General features: G+C 42.7%; 2 protein-coding genes across 2 annotated transcripts in view; one reads left to right on the forward strand and one right to left on the reverse strand.

Annotated features, from left to right (window-relative positions):
* DNAAF5 (dynein axonemal assembly factor 5) overlaps positions 1–13121 on the reverse strand; it is a 43124-nt gene extending 30003 nt beyond the window's left edge. Inside the window, exons 1-5 of the mRNA XM_034784276.1 lie at positions 12482–13121; positions 11743–11927; positions 9655–9779; positions 9054–9169; positions 680–912 (exon numbers count right to left, since the gene is read on the reverse strand). Of these exons, the coding sequence (XP_034640167.1) occupies positions 680–912; positions 9054–9169; positions 9655–9779; positions 11743–11927; positions 12482–13034 (1212 nt within the window). The 5' untranslated portion in view covers positions 13035–13121. The remainder of the gene's footprint in view (positions 1–679; positions 913–9053; positions 9170–9654; positions 9780–11742; positions 11928–12481) is intronic.
* A 7285-nt stretch (positions 13122–20406) lies between these two features.
* PRKAR1B (protein kinase cAMP-dependent type I regulatory subunit beta) overlaps positions 20407–22983 on the forward strand; it is a 125473-nt gene continuing 122896 nt past the window's right edge. The window contains exons 1-2 of the mRNA XM_034783739.1: positions 20407–20662; positions 22048–22231. Of these exons, the coding sequence (XP_034639630.1) occupies positions 22055–22231 (177 nt within the window). The 5' untranslated portion in view covers positions 20407–20662; positions 22048–22054. The remainder of the gene's footprint in view (positions 20663–22047; positions 22232–22983) is intronic.

Below are 22983 nucleotides of genomic sequence, written 5' to 3' on the forward strand. Positions count from 1 at the left end.
TATGATTTTTAAGAGGCTGTTAATGCTTCACTTGTTGGCATCAGAGGTGAAATAGTCTCAGTTTTGGTCTTCACACGAATCATACAAAAATAAAATTTATTTTAACAAATACACATAAAATCTACAAAATGTTTAACATCCTCCCTAAAAACATTTAAAACTACTGGGGGTCTTGATCATGCATCTGGCAAAACTCTTACTGAGTTCAACATAATCACTAGCATCATCTTTTCCCATAACAATATTTCTTTGAAACATTTTGTAAAAGAAATGCAAAGCTCTATTAACAAGTGGCAATTGTAACATTATTTTATATCCTGTGGGAAGAGTGAGATGGCAACTCATCAGTTTAGGACCCTTGAAAGAAACGAGAGGGGAGAGAAATTATAGGCCCAGTTCACTCATGTTGTTAATTGTTTGTGTGTCGAATGCTCCTTTGAGCCCAATTACAGGATGGGGACTTTTCCCAACATGTTAAATTTTAAAATATCATTTTACTTATTTTCAGTTCATTAAAAATAGTTTAATTTAAGCCATATGGACCCAATCCTGAGCACTTCCCTCTCCTCCCCTAGACTTCAGTGAGAACTGAAGGAAGTAGCCCCATACAGGACACACTCAAGACTATTTAAGATTGGGTCTCTAGGGTATTGTAGATATCTAAAAAAGTCAAACTTACATTTCTAACCACATTATTCTCTTCATCTAAGCATACGCGGTACAAAGTTCTAAGCAGTAGCTCCATATGCTGTGTAATGTGATCCTCTGCATGTAGCAACAATATAAACAGAAGCTGAGATGCTTTTATTCTGGTGCCTTCAACCCAGTCTGTTACATCGTGACAGAGACCTGGAAGAATTTTGGAGAGGTTTCTTGTAACAAGCTCCCGACATCCCAATTCTGGTCGAACCACTAGAAGAAGAAAAGAAAAAAACAAAACAAAACAAAACAAAAAAAAACAGAAGAAAAGTTCAGGAAAAGCACTACAAATGCTTTGCAGAAAATTTTAGAAAAGGTTAATGGTGTTGATTCATAACAAAAGTAATGTCTTCTTTGCTTCTACGTGAAGTACATGATTCAAAGCACTGCATGTGGCTTTATCTGAGAGAGTGTCATTGACTTCAGTAGCATTGCTCAATTAAAAACTCCATTTTACACTTTGAAAATGTAGTTATTTAATAAGTAATATTAATACCACCCAGGTGTTATATAGCAATTTTCATTAGTAGAGCTCAAAGCACTTATATGATTGGAAAGTTGGTGTTTACATTACATGCTTTATTTAAAAAAAAAATTATAAAGGAGAGAGGAAGGAAAATAAGAAGCTCACCACCCAACATGGCAAATGCATTTTAGCCAATCTCAAAGCATATGACACAAAAAGATAATCTCCTTTTTACTGTTATAATGCCAGAGAGGTTTGATTTTAAAAATCAAACGGAAGCAAACAAAGAAAAACAAGAAAAGCTGGACTTTTTCAAAACAAGCTTGGTGGTGTTAGTGGCTCAGACATAATCTGAGACAGCAAGCAGCAGTCAGAAGACTTTGAAATAGCATGAGAAACATTATATACAGGTTTCAAAAAAGAAAAAAAATTCTTTTCAGGGTGTCAGAACAGAGCAGGAATTGGCGAATGTGCCTCCTTGTACTTCATATTACTGATATCGTAATTATGTCTAAACTCCCTAAAATAAATTCTTCAATTGTCTCAGGGCATTTTGCTTATATGGCTAAAAAAAAAAAAAAAAAAAAAAAAAAATGCTTATCATAGGTAAACTGCATTGGGTATAAAAAAAAAAGATTGAAATCGGACAAGGTGAAAAAAGGTTTATTAAAAATGCCTATGAAGTACCTATTTAAAATAAAATTCTTTAAAACATAAGAGACTGTTTGATTATTGCTTCTTTTGTGTATGGAAGAGAGCACTTGGGATTATAAAAATTGACAATGAATAGCAAAGGTCAAATGAAGAAATCTGCTTGAGAAAACAAATATGGAGTGGCATTCTATTTGACCTGAGGCAGAAGGTTTTTTTAAAGGATTCTGACCATTCCTTTTCAATAGTTCCTTCATTTCAGATGTTCAAATGCAGACATTTAATCCCTGTAGCTACCTGCTGTCAAAGAATTTTTCCCCTTCACTATAAACTGTTTGCACCTGTATCCCAAGGCAATGGTTGCTCAATGGAAAGTCATTCAGTTGTTAAGATGGCATTGAATATTAGGGCAGTCTTCAACCTCCCTCCCGCCCCACCCCCCCGCACCTGCAGCGTCTGTCATCATGAGATCAAAGCACAATAAGGCTGAGGTGTCAGGTTCATTAGCTTGCGAGTACAAAAGGGTGGTTAAAGAAAATGCATTATAGCCCATAATGGAAAAGGAGGAATTCTAGATGTTGAAATATAGATTTACAATGAATCAGTCATTATCATGGAATTCTTTTTAAAATACGTTTTGAAAAGGAAGCAAATAGAGGCAAGTGTTAAAACATAATTACAAAGAATAAAAAGGAACTTAAAATACCAGAAACTGAAATATAAAACATATGGTACAGATACATAGCTAAATACAAATCTTGCAACAAGACACCACAAATTCCTAATCTTATTTCAAGACATACATAAGACTCAGTGGTAAATCATCCTTTTCTCTTTTATCATGCATAGCTAGAGAGACACTATCAGATGCAATTTGGCAGTAAAAGTAAATGGCAGGAAGGAATCTTAAAGTAATTATTAACTTCTTAGGACTGAAGTACAAAATTACCAGGTAATTTCCTCAGAATGCTCTGCAATTATCTATTAATCTTTTCATTGAAGACTTAAATGCAAAACTTTAGCAAGCAAGATGAATACAAAAACTGATGCAACTGGTCAGCATGGGCGGTGGGGGGTGCGGTTTGCCCAACATTGCGAAACACTTTTGTTGTGATCAGAACATTGTCTCATACAGCTCTGTAGCAAAGACTGGCTCATGAAGTAGCTCACTTTCCTACCAGTGGTAAATTCCATTAAAATAATTCCACTAGAAACAAGTTAAAAAAATGATGCAATTAAATACTAACAAAAATGTTATTTTAACTAATATGTTGTGCCAAGGTTCCCTCTTGTGGTATGTTTTATCTTTCATGGTAGGAACACCAAAACTGATCAGCTTTGCTGTTCCCCCATCAATCTCACTCAGGAGATGCTATACTATAACACGTTTCAGAGTAGCAGCCGTGTTAGTCTGTATCCGCAAAAAGAACAGGATGCATTCGAAGAAGTGGGCTGTAGTCCACGAAAGCTTATGCTCTAATAAATTTGTTAGTCTCTAAGGTGCCACAAGTACTCCTATACTATAACACATATCCCTGATGATATGCATTAATTCATAGGAGATGCCTGAATTTGCCCCTTATCTGAAAATAGTGTAGGTAAATACAACACTGAAGAGGACACCAAAGAAGGTCCTGGAAACAGGACCAGTAATGTAAATGGTGCCAATATTGAATGGTGACCTGCTCTTAGTACCAATTTTTGAAGGTGCATCTTCACTGATCTTGGCATTTTAAAGATGTGTTGCCACCCATTCTAGAATATAAAACATTCGTGAAGATGTTGCACGTAGTGTAGGAGGAGGTTATTTCCTAAAAACAGTAATCTGGGATGATAACATTTGAAGCAAAGTCTGATCTGGTTCAAGAGTTTGGTGCAGATTCTGTGAGGTCTCCAGTGGCTGTAATAGTTCCTAGAATAGCAATTTCTTTTTCTCAGGGAATTCCTAGATTCTTCAAGTGAAAACTATCAACTTATCAGAGGGACTGAGTAGTATAAAGGGACCCATTCCAGAGTTGTTGAGCTTAACTATAGGATAAGAAACCTTAGTATGTTTGAATGCTTCTGAAGGAAAATTTAATAGCCTCACTTTCACTTATTTAAGTTTTCAGGAAAAGAGATTTGGGAAGCCAGTGCTAAAGAGAAGGCAGAGGAGAAAAAAATAAAAACAGAAGCCGATGAATACTATTCATTTTAGCTCTGGAGGATATTTTTGACTATATTCTGAGAGAACATGTAATAACTCCAAAACTCAAGGCCCATACAAAATTCAACTAAGGCCTTTAATCAGAGAGCAAGCAAGAGGAGAATTAGTCAGGCCTTGGCTACACTGGCGCTGTACAGCGCTGAAACTTGCTGCGCTCAGGGGTGTGAAAACGCCCCCCCCACCCCCGGAAGTGCAGCGCTGTAAAGCGCCAGTGTAATCAGAGCCTGCAGCACTGCACGCTCGCTCACAGCGCTGCAAGCTACTCCCCTCAGAGAGGTGGAGTACATACAGCGCTGTGAGAGCTCTCTCGCAGCGCTGGCGGCGCGACTACACTTGCGCTTCACAGCGCTGTGAATTCCCGAGTGTAGCCAAGGCCTCAGACTCATCAGGCTTTTGGAAACCAAGCGATAATAGGCAGGATGTGCTGTCATGGTTATAGTTTCTTTTCTGATTCACGAACCATTGGATGATAAAGTACCCACAGGTATTCAATAGGGTGCTAAGCATGATGTGCTGTAATGCAAAGTAGGCAATGGCCTCTGCATGGAGACTCAAGGACAAAATTCATTGAGCAAGCATTTGCTTTTATTACCAATGGAAGTACTCTTTCAGAGGTATGATCACCTTTCATGCTAGTGGCAGCTCCTTCATTCAAAATTGTGAGGAAGTTGCAAACTGCTTATGTGACTTGAGACAGGTCACTTACTTTCTGTGTCTCAGTTCCCCCTTTGTCAAAGGGTATAATACATCCTTTCACCCACCTTTTGTATATCTTGTCTATTTATATTGTAACCTTTCTATGTGTCTGTAAAGATCCTAACACAATAGGGCTCTTGTCTCAACTGTGGCCTCAGGCAATACCATACCACAAATAACTACTTATAACAATGAGGATAAAATATATCCTTTCCATGACAATCCTTTCCAAAGGTAAATTAAAATGTTTTAGAATCAATTAGGAGAAAAGTCATACTAGTTTCTGTTATTCTTTTTTTTATTACTAAACTTTCTTCTTCCTCCGTCCTACCCTAATTTTAATATGGATAACAAACAGCAGCATTATTTCACAACTATTAAGATTGCTTTAGAGTGCTCTTTTACATTCAGAATACCGACCACACAATTCATGAAAAGGGCAAAAATTTCCCTCAACCTTCATTGCAGATATTTTTAAAAACCTATCATTATCTTTACAAAGGAAAAATATGAGTGATGGGTAATTATATAAAAATTCATGAGGTTGACCATCTATTAATATGAACAGCCTGTGACACGACAAATATTAGAGGAAGCAAAAGCATTCTTTACCATTTACATGTCCCAAAGCTAATATCACTTACATCACAGAAAGAAAAAATAAAAAGAACAACAGATCAACTTGACTGCCTTGAAGGCTAAGCAGATCTGTCAAGTCAGTTACCATTATGAAGTGTTTCCCCTTTCATTCAAGCATTACCAAGCAAAACAATTTGAACAAAAATATAATTTCAAAAGAGAAAGAACTCCGGAACCCACTGTCATCGAAAGGATTTTGCTGCTGGGGATTCTGTGACGTGATTGGCAGGTAGGGACAAGTCAAGCATGATCTTGTTCTTTCACACCATAAAAGTGTTTTGATCTGTTAAATCTGAGTGTACAAATCAATAAATTACCCACTTTAACCCTCTCTCTCACCAACATCCATATGCATAGTATTAAACATTAACTTTACAAACCTAAGACAGGAAACAAGCTTCATACCACAACAGAAATGTTAAAGCTACCTATAAATAACTAGGTTGCACACCTAGTTTTCCTTGGAAAATAGAGAAGGTACAGTAGTTTCCCTTAACTGCTTCCATTTTCTCCCCTTCTGCTGGCCGACTTTACATTTGCTTACAAGTTTCATATAATTTTGAAGCCAGCTTTTCCTCCATTCAATTTCTTTTTGTGCTTCATACTATTCCATGAATGCTGTGTCTCAGTCTCACTGTTTAGGAAGGACTTAATGTTTCAGGGTCTCTCATTCCCCCACCCGCCCTTTTCATCTCTTCTCCCTCTCCCCACATGATTTCTGCCTTAAAAACAGCTTAACATAAATATAAGAATGGCCATATTGGGTCTGTCCATCTATCCCAGTATCCTGTCTTCCGACAGAAGCCAATGCCAGATGCTTCAGGGGAAAATGAACTGGACAATTGCCAAGCGATCCATGCCATGCTATCCAGTCCCATCTTATTGCTGAGTGGAGGGGACTGCAATATCGTTTCATCCCTTTTTCAATGTGCAGTAATTGCAAATGGTAATGAGTCCTACCTCACTCTCTTCAATTATTTTGGGCCAGATTGTGATAATTTATACTCCGTGTGAGAGAGGCTATTTTATGTGACGTCCCATTGAGGCCAACGGGACTATTTTCAGGGTAAAGTGTTACCAAACGTGAATAAAGGTATCACAATTTAGCCTTATATGGCTATGTCCCTCATCATCTACTTTTATTCGTGATAACAGAACAGCTTTGACTCAGGTGGAAAAATATGACTCCTGAGGTTACAGGAAAACCTGAAATGATGCCATTCAATAAATCTGAATTTTGCAAGAGAGCTGCAATACTGTGGATGTACATCTAACCATATGGCTCTTGGGACTGAGAAAGAGCAGCACTACTTCTAAATTCACTGAACTGCAACTAGTGGATGGGTTTTGTTTTTAATTTAAAAAAAAGAAAATGGCTCCTATATTATAGGAAAATATTAACAGATGTTGAAACTGGGTCTAGGATAACACTTTTAGGAGAAGATGGAAATGTCTATATTTATGAATTAATTCTAGCCATCAGCCCAAGCTGTTGTGCATTCTGACCATTAGATGTGCCAAGAATAATTTTGGCCTTATCTTCTGACTTTAATCCTAAATTTTTCTGAAGTGTAGATATTCCCCAACCACATTTTGCAAGCATGTAAGTCTCCTTACTAGTGAAAACACAATCTGGGTTTTGTTTATTTTAAGGTTAACAGTACAGTTTACTTATATATTCTCATTTTCAGGTACTGCCTCTTCTTTTTGAGAGTGTGGGCATATTCTGCCAATGACTGCAGCGGTCAGAGTAAAGGTACTAGCAATGTATAATACTTCTGAAATAGTCTCAATTATTAACAGATTCCTCTTCCTCCAGCTCAGGGAAGATGAGGGATCCAAAATTCTGGAGGCTGAGGAGAGGGTAAAGAGATCCCTACGGCTGATTAAGGCAGTGATTATGGTAACTAATTAAAACGGAGATGCAAGTCTGAATAGATGAATAGCAGTAGAAAAGGTAAGAGAGCAGGAGACAGAAATGCAGATGACGAACAGGAATTCCCAAGGCTGGATTAAGTGCCTCTCTGAACCCTCTTCTACAGAGAGAGGGAAGTACCTTTTATTTAGTGAATAAGATCCAACTTACATTTTCATAGATGTTTACTGAAATAACATCTAGTTACTAGTCATCATTGACACTCCTGTTTGGAGGATCATGCAAGAATTAGATTACCGGAAACACTCAAATACACCAGACTTGGTCTTTGTTGCATTTTCTTTCCTCCTCTTGTACTAATTTTAGTTGTTACCCTGGGGGAGTTGGCTATGTGATGAATGGCAAACCCCATTATATCTGAAAGCTACTGTTCAGCAGTGGTTGAGGCACTTGTCATACAGACTGACAAGTCTGAAAACTACTTCATGTTGACCTCATATCTAGCTCAAACCATAAAATTCAAACCAAGAAAGTATATTCAGTAAACCAGATTAAGCTACTTTACACACAGACTTGGCATCCAGGAGTCATTTTAGTATCACAGCCTAGGGCAGTGGTAGAAAGATTGCATCCATGCTAGAAAAGTATTCAGTTTTCCAAATCATCCACAGTATTGAACAATAGCCCATAGCTGTCTTTGTTTTCATAGATGCTATATGGCTGTGTCCGCACAACGAGCTAGGGATGTGATTCTCCCGGCTCATGTATACATACTTGCACTAGTTTGAGGCGAGCTAGCATGAGTATAAATAGCAGTGTATTTGCAGTAACATGGGTAGCAGCAGCAGTAGAGTCAAGGTTGAGATGTACTGAGTATAATCCCACCTGAAACCAGTGGGTACATACTTGGCACAGCCCAGCCATGCCTTCACTGCCATTACCTATGCTATCACAACACTGCTATTTATGTTCATGCTAACTCTCACAGAGCTAGCACAAGTATGTGTACTTGAGCCTATAATTTAATGGTTTAGTTTTCATTAGATGTGATAGCTTGGTAGACCAAGATATTTTAATGTTAAGAGATATGAATAGAATGTTGCAAAGACATACACTACAATAAAACATGACAGACTGACAAAAATGAGTTCTGTATCAATACAGAACAAAGAAGAAATTGTTGAAGTTTCTTTATTAAAGTCTGCATAACCTATGAATGCTAACCAAATACAAAGTCATGTGGTTTTGTTTTGTTTATTTTTTAATTCAGGCTGATATCTAGGGTATTTTTTTCATGGAGAAACATGTTTCTTACTGGGGGAAAAGGAAAAATATCTTCTGTAGAAAACTTGTGAAGCCTATCTGTGCACTTGCACCAATTCTATACAATCTTTATAGCTGCAAGTAAGATTTATGTAAAGTTTGTGGTTAAGTTCATTAAAATGGGATTTTCTAATGCACTCAGTGTAGGCCTAACTCTGCTTTCATTGAAGTCAATGGGAGTTTCACCACTGAAATAATGCTCTAATTGAAACCAATGCTGAACAGCTTCTGAAAATCCTACCCTTAAGCAAATATATACATAGAGCTTAACTCTGAGTGCCTTCAGCTCCCATTTAACTTAGTGGGAGCTGAGGGCACTCAGCACCTCACAAGATCAGCCCAATAGACAACTATGACTGCTTCAACTGCCTTCAAGTACTTATTTTTCACATCCTCTTCTTCCCTTTTCTTAATATATTTTATGCAAACATAGCTACTGAAGAGGAGCTTCTTGAGCCAGTTATTTTGCATCCTGAATGCTTTTCTACAATACTCACCTCCTTCAGGATAATGAGATGGTGCTGAATAAAAGTCAAGCTTATCCTTAAGGTCTTCTTCATTCTCTTTTTCCCACTGCAAGCCTATCCTCTCCCAATAGCTCACAGCCAGTTGCCTAAAGTGTAAAACCAAAGTGTTTGAACCACCATCTTTACATACATACATAACAAAAGCATTTTTAAATGAGACAGATGGAAAACGAGAAGCCCCTCTACACTCAACTGGAAGACTTCTTTGAATACACTGGGATAAACACTAACTTCAGATACATTTATGCAACTGTAATGGCTAGAAGCTTTTTTTTTTTTAAATGAAGCTTAAGTTCTACAGAAATAAACAATGTGGATCTCAACTAGCTGGGGAAAAAACCCTTTTGAGAAGAATACAACCTCCTCTACCCTTTTTATAATCACACTTATTTGAATGCAGCACTAACAAAAAACAAAAAACAACAAAAAAAAATAATTACTGAAGAGTTGTGTATAGAAATAAGCAAATCAGCTAAATAGAAGAGCAGGACATTTTCCAGAACTCCGACCTGAGCGTAGAAGCACTTTAATACAAGTTATCTATAAAAACTGGATCCTTTGTTCTGCTTACTTGTTCTCAGGCATTTCATCAGTAAAGCTGCTGAGTAATAAAGGAATCAACTTGTGAAAGTAAGAATATCTATCCCGCAGGTGCAATAGCCATTCTCCAACAACACTGGTAACAGCTCGCCGAACCTAGGAAGGTGAAAGAAACAACACACTGCAAATTTTACTACAGTCCCATAACTTGAAGGGAAAAACTCTGAAAACAAAAACCTTAGAGTAAACTTTAGCAAAGTGTCTAGAAGAGCCATTTATGAAATGTATTTACAAAAACAATAAAACACACAAATAATGAACTTTCATACAAGACAAGTAAGCTTTGCGGGAAAAAAAAAAAAAAAAAATCAGGCAAACTGCGGTAGCAGACTGCCTACATGTCCTGATCATCATTATCTTAGCTCATCATTACCTGAAGTACAGCCCCAACATAGGATATATCTTCACTAGCAATGTTAAAGCGCTGCTGTGGCCACTTTACAGGGCTGAAACTTGCAGCACTCAGGGGTGTGTTTTTTCACCCCCTGAGCGAGAAAGTTGCAGCGCTGTAAAGTGGCAGTGCAGACTAGGCCATAGAGTATTTCCATTTAAATGGTAGATAAAGTCCGACTCATTCTAAATCACAATAGTACTTAGAGGGAGTACATTATGAAATTAGGTAAAAACATGGCACCCTCTACTAATAAAAAAATAATATCCTTCATTTATACAGCACATTTTAAGCAAGGCTCTCAAAGCCTAACACATGTGATGTAGATATGGTAAAATCTAGATTTTATGAAACTCCATTTAACCTAAAATGCTTGTGTTCCCCCATCCTGAGATAACATTCTTCACAGGCACTCAGTTCTGCTAGATGGCCAATCCAGCAAGTACCGTATATACTCATTTATAAGCCGAATATTTTTGGTAAAAAAGTGACGCATCAAAGAGTGGAGGTCGTCTTATAAACGGGTCTACACCAAAATTTGATGATTTTAAACTCTATGGAATCATTGAATTGAATATCTAATACACTGTCATTTTGTTTACTTGGAACATTTGCAGGCATGGAGCCCCTCAGCTCCCTGTGTCCACGGTTCGCCATTCCACAGGGAGCTGAGGGGCTCCATGCTTGCAGACGCTCCAGGTAAACAAAACGTCCTGACCCACCAGCGGCTTACCCTGACAGGCTGGGAGCCAAAGTTTTCCAATCCCTGAAATATAGGGTCGGCTTATGAAAGGGTCATACAGTTTTTGCTATTTTTACCTATTCATTTTGGGTGGTCGGCTTATAAATGAATGGACTAATGAACAAGTATATACGGTACTTAAGGGTGTGCTTAACTTTATGTATATGAATAATCCCACTAAAAGTCAATGAAACCAATCATATGCTTAAACATTTACATATGTGTTTTGCTGGAACAGACCGGAGTGCTCAGTCCCTTGCTGGATCAAGCCCTAAGAGTGCAGGGAGAACATAAATGCTATCACTCAACTCTGTCAACAAACACTTTAGATTTTCTGGTTTACATGGTTTTCAAATATCCTATCTGCTAAATACTACTGTGCTGAAGAATTATTGCAAATCCTTTTGATATTACAAAGATTTCTGTCCGCCCCCTGAAAGACCTTCATAAAACAAAACAAAAAGAGTTCTCTTCAATTATACACATATTACTGAGGGACAAAAGAGCTAAAGGACTAGATTTTTAGAAATATTTAAGCACCTAACTCCCATAAAAATCTGGTCCTAAGTGACTTCTTCAAAGTTATGTAGCTAGGAGTAGCACAGACTGGAACACAATCCAGAACTTCTGATACTAGACTGCACATCCTTCCCCCAAAAGTTGAGTATTACAGTTTTATTCACAAGAACATGCCATCCTCCCTCGTTTTTGAGGATCCCTCCTTGGTGGCTAATTTTTACTTGGTCAACTTTATACATTAATGTACAAATACTTATATTCAGCTGAAGCCGAAAATCTTAATGAAGTTAGAAACACAATTTTGCTGGTCTTAAGAAGTGAACAGATATTTTATTACATTATTTTTACCCCTAGAAATATGTTAATGAAGGCAGGGGCAAAATCTAGACAAAAGAAAGTAGAGTTACCTGAGGAATCTCATCAAAAAGTCGCTGGGCCAGATGAGAGAGAACATCATCTACAGACCTTCCGTTGCCAAACTGTATCACCGTTCCTGTGGCCTGAATCACAGCAACACGGACTCGGAAGTGCTGGTGTGAAACTGTTTGCATTAAGGGTTTTATCAAAAATTCTGACTGCATATGAAAGTGTTCTGTTAGAGGAGAAAGAGAGAAAGCTCAGCTCTGTCTTCATATGTATGCATACAGCAGACCTTATGCAAACATGCATTTATGTAGCACCTTCTGGACATGGGTCTGATTTATATCACTATGTTTATGTATATATATGGTCTCATTTGGCACAGTGTGTTAGACTGGGATAACAACACATTTACATCTCTGCCACTATCATCCCAGTCCCATGACCATCCCAGCACCCTCCTCCTGCTGCAGCTTGTTCCCTGTAATTCTGATCCCATTCTTTCTACCCTGCCCTATACTCCCCCATCCCCAGTTTGGATGGCCAGAGCAGCACTGTCCACATACCTGCAACTCCTTCAGCCAGGTGCCCGGCACCCTGAGTTCCACCCCCAATTCACCCTCTTCATCCTCAGGGCCACTAACAACGCTCCTGCAGATCCCTCATCCTCCCTGGCTTCCTCCACCATCTCTCTCCTCCCCAGGCACTAACCCGGAGCACAGGACCCTGTGCACCTGCAGCTCGCAGGCCACTCCAGGCCCCCTGGCTCCCTTCCCCGGGTCCCACCTGGCATAGCCCTGGCGCTGGCGGCCGCACACCTGCAGCTTTCACGCTTGACCTCGTGGTAGGGGTCGAGGAGGGTGGCCTGCAGGATGCGGGTGATCTCGGGCAGGTAGGGGGCCAGGGCGGCCTCGCAGAGCTCCAGCAGGAGGCTCAGGAGCTGGATCAGGGCCAGGCGCAGCTCCTCGCAGGGCTCCTGCGATTGCCCCTGCGGCGAGCAGAGGCGCTGGGCCAGGGCCGGCAGCAAGCAGGGCAGGGCCTCAGCGGGCCGGGCGCCGTGACGCAGGCCGTGGCAGGTGAGCTGGACGGCCAGCTCCCGGCAGCGCTCGGCCGGATCCCCCACCAGGCACCGCACCAGCGGCCACAGCAGCTGCTTGGCGAAGACCTCCTGCAGCAGCAGGGCCGAGAGCGGCCGCTCCTGCACCTCGGCCCGGATGGCGCGCAGAGCCCGCAGCCGCGCACCCCGGTCGGGCTCCTGCAGGCCGCGCAGGTGCCGGCCCAGCGCCTTGACCAGGTCCGCGGCCCGGAGGTGGTCACCCGGAGCCCCGTCCTCAGCCATGCTGGATCGTCGCTAGGGAGGCTCGGGCCGCTCGCTGCGGCCCGTTACTAAGGACTCTGCTCGTCTAGCGGCCGCTTTCACGGCAGTAAACAAATGCTTTACGGCAATTTCAACATGCAAGAAACTTTATTGGCAGGGGGCTCTGCCGGACACTGGCGTGGGTCTCACCCAGCAAAGCGCTGCAGCGCCGCAGAGACAGTTTGAGGGGGTGATACGGGGTTATAGAGGGAGTATGGGTCAGTAGTTAAAGTGCACAGCAGAGAGCCAGCACTGCTGGGTTTAATTCCCATGGGGCCTTGGGCAAGTCATTCTACAGCTTCCCTGCCTCAGTTTCCCCATGTGTTAGCTGGCGCTAACAGTGTTTGCAGTGCAGTTGATGCCCCTGATGCGGTGCAGCACAAAGGCTGCCCCTTAGCTAGGGTTGCCAGCCCTCTGGGATTGGCCTGGAGACTCTTGGAATCGGCATTGATCTCCCGGTGACTATTGAAAGCAATCCAGGAGATTTTAATAGGATATTTTAAAAAAATGATATTATGTCACGGGAGGAATCTCCCAGAATAGCTTCAGTCAGAGTTGGCAACCCTACCCTTAGCTGGGTGAAGGGCTTGCTTTGTGTTAGCATACACCACTAATCAGAGTGAAACACTGATTGCATAGCTTAAGTAAATGTTGTAGGGTACAGTTCCTTAAAAGTAAGCATCTGAGAATTAAAAAAGCCAAAGCTCTGTCTTTTGCTTGTTCATATAATTACCCTATCTTTGGATGAAAGGTACTATCAAAGTGCAGAGTATCATTACACCAGTGTATTGATATTAATCCCCAAAATAACTGCATCACCCATATCCTGAAAGGGGATTGCTGCTTTAAAGGTTAAAAAGGACCCCAAAGGAACTTTTGGAGACTTGGGAAACTTTGCAAGGTGATGTTGACGAATGTCAAAGCTTTTAAAATTGCTTACTAATTGTTGGCCCCAATACTGTGATTAGACCCGTGGGGGGTGAGTCAAGTGCAGGTTCAGGGCCTTTTTTCTAGCATTGTACAGCAATGCTTGCACAGTGCTTTGAAGATGTAAAGTGCTAATTAAAGGTGAAGGCTACATGCTTCAGAAATTGAGTGTGTCACAATAGGTATCTAAATCCCCATAATCTCGCAGAGATCTGGCCTTCCTCCAATCACTCGCTGCATTCAAAAGCAGCATTGCATGCTCTTTGGCCATGCCACCAGGATGGACAAAAATACCCCAGCACGCTGCTCTCAGACTCTACATCAGGGGTCGGCAACGTTTGGCATGCGGGTAAGCACCCTAGCGGGCCGGGCCAGTTTATTTACCTGCTGACGCGGCAGGTTCGGCCAATCGCGGCCCCCACTGGCCGCGGTTTGCCGTCCCGGGCCAATGGGGGCCGCGGGAAGTGGCGCGGGCCAAGGGATGTGCTGGCCGCGGCTTCCCGCCGCCCCATTGGCCAGGGACGGCAAACCGCGGCCAGTGGGGGCCACGATCAGCCGAACCTGCCGCATCAGCAGGTAAATAAACTGGCCCGGCCCGCTAGGGTACTTACTCTGGCGAGCCGCATGCCAAACGTTGCTGACCCCTGCTCTACATCGATGTGCGAAGGGATGCATGCCTTGACCCTACCTGGCATCACCCGTGAGGCTGTCCCAGAGATTTGTGGATTTGCAGGATTGAGCTAGATCTGGGAACTTCATTCTATGATGCCTGGTACAATGTCATCACCTTGGTCACTGTGGCTGGTGCATCGGTCCTCAGACTATGCACATTTGAAAATTAGGGCATATACATAATCAAAGATGCCGAGTTACCCACCTTTGGGCATTTTGGCCTAAGTGTGATGTAATTAAAAAAATATGATAGTGATCATATTGTCTTCCTCCAATGATCAAGTGGTGCTAGGCAGCTCTGACTACTGAAGCATGAAACATTGGGGAAATGTTTATACTGGCTCAATCTGGGGCTGCCCAAACTTTGCCCAGTCAAGGGGCTGCATTGGCAACTTGCTGGGATTAGTGGGAGGCATCTCATTTGTATGATATCAAACAGATTGAGATATATTCACATTGCCCCATCCTCCATGCAAACTCCCAACAAATCTCCGTGGTCCCTATGCATATCTCTCATTTGACCAATTAATATCCACTTTGTGGTGGCATTACAGTAAAACTACAATTGGGCCACTGTCCTGCAGTTTGTTGCTCACCCGCAGACCTCTGCACCTGTGTTGAGCCCCATTCACTACCACAGGACTCTGCACAGATGTAGGGATCCACCCATGCACAATGGCTTGCGGGCCAGGAGCAAAGACTGTAATGTAAAGGGATAATGGTTTCAATGTATGACTTGATTTTAAAGCCAGGGCAAAGATGTGGCTTACTGAGGCAATCATCAGTATACAAAGACAAGAAGCACAAACTGCAGTTAGTATAGTCAGCTGGCACAGTAAGACTTATTTCATTGCGTATTCTTGGGATGCTGACAATTTGGCTTAGTTTGAAAATCCAGCAAACAGGCAGCATGAAGTGGATTCAGACCCCCATGAAAGCTGAATTTCCAGACAAAATGCCTTACACAAACCATTAGAAAGCATCACAAAAAAGCCACTGTAAAGTGCATTGACACAACTACAGCACATGTTATTGGGACTGCAATGCTTTGAGGTGAGTATAAGGTACTGCCCAGGAAAGTCACAACAGAGATGGCTCTGGGGAATAGAACAGTTTCTTTCTGAGGCCCCCTCAACATGCTATAGAAACTCTATGGCCCCGCTGTGCCACAATAACTGTTTTTCTGCATATAAAAGCCAGGGCCAGCATTAGGGGGTAGCAAACAGGGCAGTTGCCCAGGGCCCCATGCCACAGGGGGCATCGTGAAGCTAAGTTGCTCAGGCTTTGGCTTTAGCCCCGGGTGGTGGGGCTTGGAACTCCAGACTGCAGTCCTGCACAGCAGGACTTTGGTTTTCTGTCCTCGGCCTTAGCAAGTCTCACACCAGCCATGCTTGATGGACCCCCTGAAACCTCCTTGTGCCCTCCCCCAGGGGGCCCCGGATTCCTGGTTGAGAACGACTGGAATAGGAGATAGTCTATCATCATGCTACAATACTTTTGCATATCTGGTGGGAGGCTCCAGGCAATCCACCACCAAAGCATTGAACAGGATGGGATGCTACCGGGAGTAAAACAATACTTCAAGGGTGGCCAGATTGCAAGGCGGAAGAGCCACAGGAGGTTACCCTCTATCACTGGGAAAGGATGAGGTATGTGTGCAAGATGGGATTTTGCTTAAAGGGGACAAAGCAGTAAACCCAGCAGATTTAAGACCTAACATCATGAGACAGATACATAATACACTCTTGGATATTAAGCATGCCTGAGATGAACCCAGCAGTGGATCTACTGGCCAGGCATGAATGGCTATGGAACAGTGCGAGCTGTGCAGAGTGTAGTGATCAACAACAGAAGGAGAGTACATACAGCCTAACCTGATCCCGAGAAAAGGCCAGAACAGTCCTGTCTGTGTAGAGGATAAAATTTTCAAAAGTGCCCAAGTCACTTAGTGACTTTCAATGGGACTTTGGCTCCTTAGATACTTATGAAAATATTACCTTTAGTCTTTTAATTGTGTCTATCTCATACTCTAGGCACATTACACACATTCAAAAAATAAACATTTACAAAATGAATCAAATGAATCAGAGACCATAGGATCTGCCTTATTAGGTAAGAACAGTTGTCCATCTAGTGTATTATCTGTTTCTAACAGTAGCCATTACCAGATGCTTCTAAAAGAGTTGCATGATATCCCATAGTGAACAGTTATGGAATAACTGGCCCATAAGGGAAAACAACGAAAACACTTCATCAGATGCATGGAGTAGAAAATACAGGAGCAGGTATAAATACATGAAAAGATGTGAGTCCAGTTTGCAAATTAATTCCAGTTCTGCAGACACCATCAGATTAGGCCTGAATAAAGACTGGGAGTGGTTGGGTCATTACAAAAACCTAAACCTAATTTTCCACAATACTAATTTCCCCCTACTGTTACTCACACCTTCTTGTCAACTCTGAAATGGGCCACTCTCATTACCACTTCAAAAGTTATTTTTCCTCCCTTGGTAGCCTGCTGTCAATTGAATTGTCTCATTAGACTGACCTCACACTTGGTAAGGCAACTCACATCTTTTCATGTATTTATACCTGCTCCTGTATTAGGGTCTCTTTCATTCTTTATGCAACATAGTGCTTGTCTGACCACTTCTGTGCACTGGGAAGATGTGTGACTGGTATGAACCAGATACCAAAGTATCTGAGTGGTTGCAGTTAATTTAGAATCTAGCAATTTTTATGAGTAATTCAAATTACTCTTTTCAAATTACCTTGCATTTACTGATACTGAATTTCATCTGCCATTATGCTGCTCATTTGCCTAGCTTGCTTAGGACTCTCTGGAGTTTTTTTAGAGTTTTGCCTACTATTGACTAGCCTAAATAATGTTGTGTTATCTGCCAGTTTTGCCACTTAATTGTTGTTGCCTTTTTCTAAACCATTAATGGGTTTATTAAACACCAGCTGTCCTAGTTTATATCCTTGAGATATCCTCTTATTAACCTTTTACCCTGTGATTATTGAGGGTATGTCTATACTGGGAAAATGGAGGTGTGTTAGAAAAAGTGTTATCTCACATGTTTTAATTAGCATGTTGTTAACACCACTTACTGCCATCCATTGTGGACAAAACACATTAGCTGACTGTGGCTAAGCCTCCATCACAGCTTCCTTTCACCCCCAATTAATTGCCCTTCCCCACACCCCCCAAAAAGCCTGGGAGAATAGGCTGCATGTCCTGAAGGTTACCAAATCTGGTCTTTGGAGACAGAGCTTTCTCAGGGTCTGGTTTGAGAGACTGGAATTAACTCCCCCGGGGAATTGAGGACCATCACAAACATTCCCACCTTCTGTTCCAAGTGCAAGACACACTTTTCTGACACTGCAACTACATAGCAGCACATATATTTAAAAGACCAAAACAAAGCCCTACCAAAACAAAATCCTATTGTGACCGATGAACCCTTCACTGTCAGCTGGCAAGATTTCTGGTATGTACATTCTGGTTCAACAAAATATGGCATGTGAGGTCTTAAAGAAAAGCCAGAATCACCATGATCATTAATATCATTGTGAAATGTATGTATTGATACTATACAAGGAGTTATGTAGGTCTACTGAAAATTTGCTTTAAAGTGTGTATCAAGGCAGAGTTGACAAACTGGCTTTCTGTCATGCAAAAGAGGTTTATTCACCTGTCTGTTGGTATGTAAATTAAACATTGTAAGTTAATAGCATAGAGAGTCATTTACAGGGGTGAAAGTAACTTAAAGGACTTACCAGTACGCCAGAGTCCTGAGCAGGGGTGTGGCCTCAGCTGGAAGAGGTGGGGCCTCAACCAGAAGAAGCAGGGCCTTTCAAGATTTAAAGGCCCTGGGGCTCCGGCTGTGGCTGTGAGCCCCAGGGCCTTTAAATTACACCAGAGCTCCCAGCTGCAGAGGCGGCTGGGAGCCCGGGAGCTCTGGCGGCGCTTTAAAGGGCCCAGGGCTCCCCACAGCGGTGGCGCTTTAAAGGGCCCGGGGCTCCCCGCAGCAGCTGGAGCCCTGGGCCCTTTAAATCACTGCCATGGAAGCCAATCCTGTCCGGTACGGCGTACTGGCTCTTGCTGGTACGCCGTACTGGACAATACCGACTTCTTTCACCTCTGGTCATTTACATATAAAGTCAATGGGAGGATGTGAAATCAACTGAGAGGCAGCACAATGGAAACTAAGCCACAGAGGTTATCTTGATTCTGGTACAGACAGTGAACTTTTGGGGATATAAGGAGAAGGCAAGTAAAACTCCAGATCATTCTCCTCCTAGGAAGCAATCAGGCTGTGTGATTACGTTCATGAAAACGGGATCACAAAGGGCCTTGGTTAAAATGCTGCAAAGGACATTTGCGGTGAGATAAATTCCTTTAGACAGAAGGTTAGCTTGTTAAGTTTAGTCTCTAGAAATCATGTTATGATTTTGTTCTATATGTAACCTTTGGTTTTCATTATTCTTACTATTTCTTAACTCTGATAATAAACATATTGTTGTTTTCACTATAAATATATCCAAGTGTTGGGATATTAAGCAGGGGCTGATCCCGAGTTGAATCATACAAGCTGGTGTGTACACTTTCCTCTTGGGGACAGCAGACCTGCTGTTTCTGGGAGTGTTTGGTGGATAAGGAGCTGGACGCTATAGGGAAATGCTTCAAAGGGGCTCTGGGATGGGATGCACCTATTGTTAACCTGCAAGGCAAAGTAAGGGCTGGCATAGCCCAGAGGAGAGTGCTTGGGTGGCTCACAGGCTGGTAGCATCAGGGAGCTGACACCCAGTTAAGCTCAAGCAAGTCTCTCTCATGCTTGGGGCAGGGGGAAACAAGGTGATGCCCAGGCCTGGGTACCCCAAGAACCTATACTGTGCACACGGTTCCACTCCTGGAAAGAAAATGTATCTCATGACACAGATTAGTCACGTTCCTTATGGAACTACTAGAAGGGACTCAGGTACTATGCTGATGAGGGTTGTATAAGAAGTTATGTAGAGCAGAATGGTAGCACATTGGAATTCTGAGCCAGAGCACCTCACAGGATGACAACTGCTGCAACATCACAGGGTAGAGAGGCAGTTTCTGAAAGTGACAAGCCCCAAACCAGGTAGAGCTTTATAGGTCAAACTCAGCCCCTTCAGCTTGATCCGGACATTAGCTGGTGATTGTGGAGCACAGGTGTCATGTGCACATCGAGGGTGACGTTGCTGATAAGCCACCGCTTTCTACACGAGAAGTTTCAAGGCGTAACTCCAAGTCAAGGGCACTACTGTAATCTAATCCGGGGTGACAAAGGCACAGGCAACCAAAAGGATGCAGCCCCGGTGCCAAGAGCAGCTCATAAGCACCCCTGGCAACTGCTGCTATTGGGGCAGCTGGGGATGCAGCAAGACTCCCAGGTTATGAGCCGTAGAAACAGAGGATGGGTATACCTGTCACAGAGAGGCCATTTCCTCTGGCCCTTTTCTCCATCTCCTAAGCACCACCCCAAAAACCAAGATCCAGATGTCCAGGGCACTTTGACAATTAGGGACCGCAGGCTGGGGGGAGGGGGCGCCCCTCCCCGGGCGTATCTGTCTGCCTCTCCCACACACGCTGCGGCCCCTGGGGCAGGCTGCGTGCCCCTCCTTTGGTGCCTCGCCCCCCTCGCCTGCCCCCGAGCCCCCCAGAATCAGAGCCTGCTTTGCCTGCAGGAGGTGGGGAGGGAGGCTGTGCTTAGGCGTGACTGACAGCAGACGGGACTTCCTGCAGGGGAGCTGCTGCAGCGCCCTAACGCTTTGTAGGCGAGCTCTCTGGGGTTGGGGGGCAGGGCGGTGAAGGGGAACCCTCAGCTGGAGACCTTCCAGTGCTGTCAAGGAAGAGGAAGGGTAGCAGCAGCCGCCAGGGAAGGAGGAGGCGGCTGCACCGCAGAATAACAGGAGCCCCCACCCCCCTGCGTAAGGGAAGAGAGAGAAGAGCCGCTGCTGTCACTGCTCCAGCCACTCAGGTATTTATATAGGGCCCTCTGACTCCACATCCTTCCCCCACGGCTCCTCTGGTCCCCTAGCCTGGTTTGGCACCGTTCCTCGTCCTCCTTCCTCTGTGGTTTTGACAGCCCCTTTCCCTCTCCATCCCCCCAGTTCTCCCCGGCTATGGAGCTGCTCCCCAGCAACAATGGGTTTATTGCAGCACAAAGCCTGGTGCTAGTGGTGGAGGCAGGGGAGGGGGCTGCTTATTCTCCCTCCCCCCCATGGTGCCATTCACAAAGGCTGGGAGATGCTCTGAGGGAGGGGATGTCGTCTCTGGAACTGGGACAATTGAAAGGAGAGGAGATGCCCCCTTTCCTATCCCCACCCCCATCCGAAAACAAATCCCACTCCAGCATGAGATTCTCCCACTTCATTGTAAAACGCACAGCTACATTCTCTCCCATTGGAGGAAGATGCTTTAAAATGAATTCTTGGGAGGAAGGGGTTTCCCTCCAAATCAGCTTTAAGACATAATCCCCAACCTTAGCCCAAATTTCAGTTAGTTAGAGGGAGAATTGTCTCGTTTCAGATTGATTTTGAGCCAGGTTTATAAGAGCATCTGGCTCTTGTGATGAAGGATTTTGCTGTGTCGTTTTTGTTCCAAGGGAGCATTTAAGCATCTCATCTATTGTTTTTCTTTTTTTAAAAAAAATCCCTCTTGTTTGAAATTGTCCCCTCATGAAACATTCCTGCGGGTTGAAAGTAAACCTCAAAAGATGCTCTGATGCTGGGAATTGAGAAGAGGTGATGAAACTTAAATTATCTTGTGATATAAGTTAATATAAATCTAATAGACCACAAACATATGTCCTTTTCTTTTGTAGTGGGTGAACACACATTAATTGGAGGAATCAAACATGTTTTTCCTTCGTCACCAAACTCCTCTTTCGTGCAAGAGAGCTGCCCCATATATATTTTTTAAAAAGAGTGTTAAAGTATTTTACTAGAGACGGATGCCCCTCCATCTTCTACAGAAATCTAGGACCCTGAAGAGAGGGACCTAGACTCCATTTGTATACCGACGGGGACAGTACTCTAAATTGTCATCTGGCAGATATCTTTAAAACTCATATTGTACATGATTTATTGCACCATTGTTTTCAAATGTTAAAGAATGTCTAATAATTTGAAATCTCTCTTTATAATTCTTGGTATGTTGATTTTGTAGAGATGACATGATTCAGTATTTGCATGTGAAGTGCCACAACATTGAAATGTGCTGAATCGTTAGCTTGTGAAGAGAAGATGTACAATATTAAAATACTTTAGTTCTCTCAAATTGCTTTGACAAAAGACTTCAGGAATTCTCTTTGATATCTTAATTGCACCATTTTCTTACCTACGTTTGTTTTCTGTTTACAAGCCTGAAGATGGCTGCTTCTTCCTCCTGCAATGTGGAAGAAGATGAGAGTCTGAAGGGATGTGAACTCTATGTTCAGAAGCATAACATCCAACAGATTTTGAAAGAGTGCATTGTAAACCTTTGCATCGCAAAACCAGACCGGCCAATGAAGTTCCTTAGAGAACATTTTGAAAAATTAGAAAAGGTCAGTGACTTTCATGTGGCTTCTATTTTCAGTTTCCAAGTGTCTGAATGTTCTTAAAGTTTTGTATATTTGGGTACATTTTTTCTTAGCATTCTGCTTTAGTAATTATCCTTTAAAAAAAGCTCTTAAGAAACAAACTTTTGTTTGCATACGTCCAGTGCAGTATCTGATATCAGGCACAACTTCTTTTTGTGGGATAAGGGTTATAATTTCTCAGCAGATTGCAAGGACAATTGCGCTGACTGGTAAAATTGATCCAGAGATTTATAAAAATTTATAGCATTATAACATACAGGGCCCTTTTCTCCCCTTCTATCAGAAGGACCTGCATAGCAGAGCAACGTGTGGATTCTTCCTATTCATTCCAATGTCAGGAGGTGTAGTTTGCCCTTACCCCCATCATGGAGTCTCCAAGTTCTGGGTAGATCTTGGGAAATGTGCAGGGGCCAATCTGCTACTTGACCACACTGACTCGTGTCCATACTGGAGAGCACAAGTCCCGCAGGAGTGGTGCTTATAGGGACTGTCTATACTTTGACTGCTCTGAAAAGGCACGTTGCACAGTGTAGAGGCATGTCATCCTGCTAGGCTGATCTGGTGTGCCCCCTCACAGATGAACCCTTACTTGATTTTTCCCACGCGCGTGGGAATCAAGAAGTCCAAACAAACTGTTGGATGCTAAGAAGCACCTCCTTGTGGAGGGTCTCATTTATTAACAGAAAAGCCAGTACAGAGCATAAACAAAACTTTCA

The sequence above is a fragment of the Trachemys scripta genome, chromosome 10 (genome assembly GCF_013100865.1).
Source record: "Trachemys scripta elegans isolate TJP31775 chromosome 10, CAS_Tse_1.0, whole genome shotgun sequence".
Taxonomy (NCBI): domain Eukaryota; kingdom Metazoa; phylum Chordata; order Testudines; family Emydidae; genus Trachemys; species Trachemys scripta.